Source organism: Primulina eburnea, chromosome 17, assembly GCF_022965805.1.
Source record: "Primulina eburnea isolate SZY01 chromosome 17, ASM2296580v1, whole genome shotgun sequence".
NCBI classification, from domain to species: domain Eukaryota; kingdom Viridiplantae; phylum Streptophyta; class Magnoliopsida; order Lamiales; family Gesneriaceae; genus Primulina; species Primulina eburnea.
Window position 1 is genome coordinate 5,523,600 of NC_133117.1, and position 5,851 is coordinate 5,529,450.

The following is a 5,851-nucleotide window of genomic DNA, read 5'->3' on the forward strand; positions in this document are numbered from 1 at the left end:
TAATTATAAATTTTTGCAGGGACATCAATTTCTTGAAATACGAGTTTCTTGAATTTTTTTAATATATATAGACCAGATCAATACTTAGATAAAACATAAGATTTTCATAAAAAAAAATTATGTTTTATCCAAATGTCCTAAAGCGAAAAAATCAAATCAAATTCGTATATCTAAATAGTTATCTGGATTGCTTATGTTAGAAATGAGATTGCATTGGCGTGATGTTCTAGATAACAGAAAAGAGCATATTTCGACCGTACTGATGGTTCGGTTCACGGTGACTCGTTTTGAACCGGCACGATAATGTTGACCGTTTACTTTTGTACATATAGTAAAGTCGAGCGATGCTTCACGTTTATTTTAACGCGGGGCCAGCCGCCATTTGATAGGCCGGAATACACATCCAGTTGTTTACAGCTAATCTATACTACAAGTAGAGTTCAGATTTTTCAATTCAAATTTAATTATGATTAAAAATATATTATTATTTATTTTTATTTCTTAAAATTGTTATGTCATCGTCTTCCAAAAAAATAAATCTCATGTGAGACCGTCTCACGGATCTTAATCTGTGAGACGGTTCATAATAAAAAATAATACTCTTAGCATAAAAAGTAATATTTTTTCATGAAAGACCTAAATAAGATATCCGTCTCACAAATACGATCCGTGAGACCGTCTCATACAAGTTTTTGCCCTTCCAAAGTTAGTATTTCGAATTCGATTCTCAATCGTAACAAACTTCTCCTGATTGGTTTGCATGACGAGATTATAGATTTGAAGCGAAATGCTCTAAATATATATCAATACAAAAGCCAAGTTTCAAACTGTAGCCAATACAAACAACAAAACACATCAAACAGGAACATTTCTACACGTGTACGTCTTCTGATCACGAGTCTTACAACCTTAGATCTCACCTTTTCTATGCCAAATCATAGTATCCAAGTTTTCCTGAATTCATGTTTTGTTCCAATGAATCGACTATTTGCATTCGTCGTTCCCAGATCATGTACTCGTTGTTTCCAGGGTTGTGGTGTGGCTAATACTATCAAACGTATGTTGCTTCAATATGAAATAATCCTCAACACAAAAAGCTCGGATTCATTTATCACCTGCACCACTATATTTGATCCCAATAATTAACTCCCAGTTCTAGTATATATAATGGTTGGTTTTGGAAACGGGAGACGTATATACATACCTCTTGCGCTTGCTTTTCTGGGAACTTGAAGATGAAGAATTGCTGTGCCAATTCCTCTTCCTTTGGTTGATGAACCAATTATTTATCTGCTTCGGTTGCAAGCCGGTTTCTTGAACCAGTCGCGCCTTGTCTTCCTCCTAACCAAACATATATATCGTGCAAAGTTAAGAGATATCAAACTGATCATGAGAATCCGTTGAAATACAGATTAGAAATTGTATCGTCACACATGATTCCGACTGTGAAGGTCTACAGAGTTGATTCAATGCCCATATGACTCAACCACTATTACGTTATTACTCTCTTGGTTTAGAATGCAATCTATCTGTTATAGAAGTGAATAGATGTTGAGATAAATATGATAGAAAATTTTTCTAACTGAATATAAATTCATATCAAAGATATATAATCTTTTATAAGACCAACTCTAATTATAGAATACTTTATTTGATTTCTAAAGATTAGCTACAAGTTCATATCAAGCTCACCGTTGGATAAGGCCACTTAGAATGTGACTGCCACCAAGCTTTCAAGACCGAAGTAGTACCGCCAGGCAGTTTTCCTGCTCGTCTTTTTCGTAATATTTCTTCTCTAATGTCCACAATCTTATCCTTGTAACCCTGAGTAGAGTAAAGTAAAGCATTACTAATCTGTTATTCTTATACTTACAAAAATTCTTAAAGCTGAAGTATTATTCCAGTTCAAAGTTATTTCACCTGTTTAAGGTCATGTTTCAATTCTAATCTGACCCTTTCCATCAAGGATCTCTCACTTTCGGTGGGTACTAATGGACCAAAGCCCATGCTGTCCGATCCATCTAGACTCTCATCAAATAAGTTAATTTCGTTATCGACCTGGTCTTCATCATCATCGGACATGGTTGCTCCTGTACCTTCACCTGGTGCCACTCCTATTGAGCAAAGTGCAAGCAAATTTAATTAGATACACGATGTACCGTGAAAGTCTAAACAGACAAAACATTGATGGAGTTACATTTCAAAATGTGTGGTACTATACAATGAAAGAAATTACATGGAATGAGTTGCATGGAATTTCTTTCCTTCCCCACTCAGAAGAGCAATTAAATTTCGTGGGAACAAAAAAAATCAGGTTGTCAACATAGAAATGAACCTTGTTCCCTCACATGAAAATGTTCATATTCTATCCTTGGGAAAGATTCCAATTTTGTACTACAATATTCATATGTTAATGGATTGCGAAACAACATACAAAACCATACATAAGATTCTGATTGCTTTAAATTGAGCGATTAAATGGTCCAATCGTCAAGTCGAGCTGATATTTTGCTGGTGGTTTGGAAACAAAATAGTATGGTTGGATTTGTTGATTATTATAGCATTGGCCGGGTACACTCACTCGGCATGATGTGAATGAACATCATTGTAATCACGGACCCAGAAATTCTAATATTAGGGGCAACTCGATAGTTTAAGGAGTGGTAAAGCTTGCTTTTTTTTCTAAAAAAAAGTACACAAAAATTTTAAAAAATTCAATCGAGCCAGATCGCCCTCTTCCTCCCTCCTCTCAGTCCGCCCTACTGCATAACGTGTAGCATTTATAGTTCTAAAAAAAGAGCTACAAGAGAAAATTTGAAGAAAATAAAGATGGCATGCTGCATTATACATAGGAGTGCTTTGAATTCATGGACTTATGGATACTTGTTAACTCGAGAAGTCTACCGAGGCCATGTAAAGCAGAATAGGGAAGTCAAATGAAGAAATTTGTAATCATAAGCACAACACTGGAGAACCTTGACGGACTAATATCAATATCAACTCAAGGAAAGAAACTCCCGAGTATACACTTCTATTCAGTAAATAAACTAAGCTTTTCACAAGGAATATAAAAACAATGGACAGTAAAAAATCATTTAATATCACAAGTTTATCGTTGACAAGGAAGAAAAGGTGTTAACTTAACCTGTCAAGCTTTGCAATGATTGCTCAAGCTCCCAACAAGCCATGACTGCTTCCATTGCATGAACACGGACATGTTGTTGAAGTTGTTCTTTAAAGGAAGAGAGCAATAAAACATAGTGGGTCTACATTGGACAGAAAGAAGAAGATTTGTAAGTGGAAAAACGAAAATATAGATGGAAAAACTTAGCAAACGAGTAAATTTAGAGACTATTATTTGTCTCTGTAGTATAAACAAATTCATACAAGTCAATTCACTAGCCAAATAATGTACTCCTACATCCATTTAAGTTCAATTAAGCCCATTTTCATAAAAGATAAAAATGACCTCTCAAGATCCTCCGTTTCGTGATTTATCATCACCCACCCATTTTGAAGCATAGAGCTTCCCGGCAAGAATGAGAAACCATAAATGCGAAATGATATCAAGAAAGAGATTCTTCAAAGTTTAAAGCACTAAAAGAAAAGGAACTTCAAACAATAGGATTCCTTTTTGGACAACACAACAAAAGTTCCAACACATTATATAGAGATGTAAAAAAACTATTCCATCAAGAATGATAACCCACAAAAATGTTGTCTTAAGGATGGCAAGAATGTAACAGTAAATGTTCTCCCTTAGAAGTGTCCCGAAATTTATCCTCTCATACGAAATCTCTCACATAGTTGTTTGGTGTATCAAATAGTTTTGTTCAGCACTAAAACAAAACAGTGGATCATCAATTGAATAAATTCACAAGCTTTTAAAAACATCCGATGCTGGCAACAGAATCACACAAAGTAAGGAAGAAATCGACCTCCACCTGAGAAAAAAGAAACTAGACAAGCTAATTGATTCGTCTTTTGTAATTTTGTTATTGTGCAGCTTCAAAACAAATATCCTTAAAATGGAACCACGTTCAAGAATCTATAAGTGTAAATGCAAACATCTGATTCCTAACAGTTATCCAGCCATCATTTCCTAAGAAATAAACCCATGAAACTTATAATCCGACCACAAACCCAGATTTCATCTGTCAAACATTATTTCATATTTTAACTAACCAAAGAATAGGCACTCCAATCTCTACGAGTAAGAACAGTAATATAAAAGATTCAGCCTGGGAGATCTATAAAATTCACAAAAATTCAATCTTGAAACCAACCAAGACAACAAAAGACTTCAAGATAAGGTTTCTAAGCGCCATAAACTAATCCAATCGGACAGAGAATAAATTAAATCCTACAAAAACTGACGACTTTCGCCTATCCCATTTCAAGAACCCAAAAATCAAATTTTCACAAAGATCCCAACAACCACATAAAAACACATTTAATTCGTGTTTCTCATTATATTCTTCCATAATATACACATACTATTACAATATGTACACAGAAATAGCAATCGTTGAGGATTGTACCATAAAGTGGTCGAGTTCTTTATCATCGAGTGGCCGTTGACCTTGTCCCAGAACAGAATACTTAGCCACCACTTGCTGCGATTGAGCAAGCTGAGCGTCGATCCTAGGCAGCTGGTCCACCGGCGTAGCTATACGCAGGCACGCCACGTGGGCCGACAGCAGCTGCTCGTAAAGCGGGTGGCCGAGGATGTCCGCCTTGCACTTCTCCCTCTCCCAACTCGCGCTGCTCCCGTTGCTGTTGCCATTGCTGTTACTGTTGTCTCCCTCCCCGCTTTCCAGGCGGTGTTGGTGATCGCTTTTGTCTAGCCGGCTGCGTTGACTCTGGTTTGTGAGCCACTGGTGAGGGTGGTGGAGCCAGGTGTTTGCGGAGGGGGGAGGCTTCTCTTCCGGAGAGTGGTGGTCGGGGAGGATTGAGCGGAATACGGAGACGGAGTGGTGGTGATCGGAGTAGTCGAGGGGCATTTCTTGGGGGGAGAGGTGGTGGTGGTGGTCCTGGAACGCCATGTGTAATGGAATTTTTAGGCTGCTTTTACACTCTCTGCTAACCTTACGTACATATATAGAAATAGAAGCCTATGACCAAGACCTTCCCATGTAGTGGAGAGTACTTTACAAGCAAGGATACATTTTGGTTTCATTTTCCCCATTTTTTCATTTTTTTTATAATTTTATAAATATTAAAATATTATATTTCAATTGATTATTGTAAAGATAATAATTATGAGTACGAAATTTTATAAATTTAAGACTACTTTACAATGTTGTCTTTTTATATTAAGATAATGATAGTGTATTTATATTAAATTATGAATTTTAAATCCATTATTTCGAATACTTTATGGTGGTTTGACTAAATTTAATCGAGAAAATTTAAAATGTACATTTTTTATTTGGTAAAAATTATAAAAATATTTCAAGCATACCTAACATTTTGCTTTCGTGTCATTTGAAATCGATAATTTGAATATTTTTTTTCGAAAACATTAATTTATTAGAAGTTAAATCATTCATCCAAATACAACAATTAGAATTTTATAAGGGGTTAGTCGCATATTTCAAAATGATCAATTTTTTTCATCTTGTAAAATAATTTATATATAAAAAAATTATGAAGTCTCATTTATTAGAGAGTAGGTCTATTGTGAGATGGTCTCATGAATCTTTATTTGTGAGATGGTCTCATGAATCTTTATTTGTGAGACAGATCAAACCTACCGATATTCACAATAAAAAGTAATACTTTTCATGGATGACCCAAATAAGAGACATGTCTCACAAAATACGATACGTGATATCGTCTCACACAAGTT

General features: G+C 35.4%; 1 protein-coding gene across 2 annotated transcripts; it reads right to left on the reverse strand.

Annotated features, from left to right (window-relative positions):
* Positions 1-734: 734 nt before the first annotated feature.
* On the reverse strand, positions 735-5,111 carry LOC140817704 (homeobox protein knotted-1-like LET12). 2 transcript variants are annotated; one of them, XM_073177428.1, is made up of 6 exons: positions 4,542-5,111; positions 3,146-3,266; positions 1,921-2,114; positions 1,693-1,824; positions 1,205-1,341; positions 735-1,115 (listed from the first exon to the last, which is right to left on the reverse strand). In XM_073177428.1, the coding sequence occupies exons 1-6, from the start codon at positions 5,043-5,045 to the stop codon at positions 1,112-1,114; spliced, it is 1,092 nt and encodes a 363-aa protein (XP_073033529.1). In that variant the 5' UTR covers positions 5,046-5,111; the 3' UTR covers positions 735-1,111. The 2 variants fall into 2 exon arrangements, with proteins under 2 accessions (XP_073033529.1, XP_073033528.1); XM_073177427.1 differs by having other exon boundaries at positions 735-1,123; positions 4,542-5,110.
* Between the last annotated feature and the right edge of the window lie 740 nt (positions 5,112-5,851).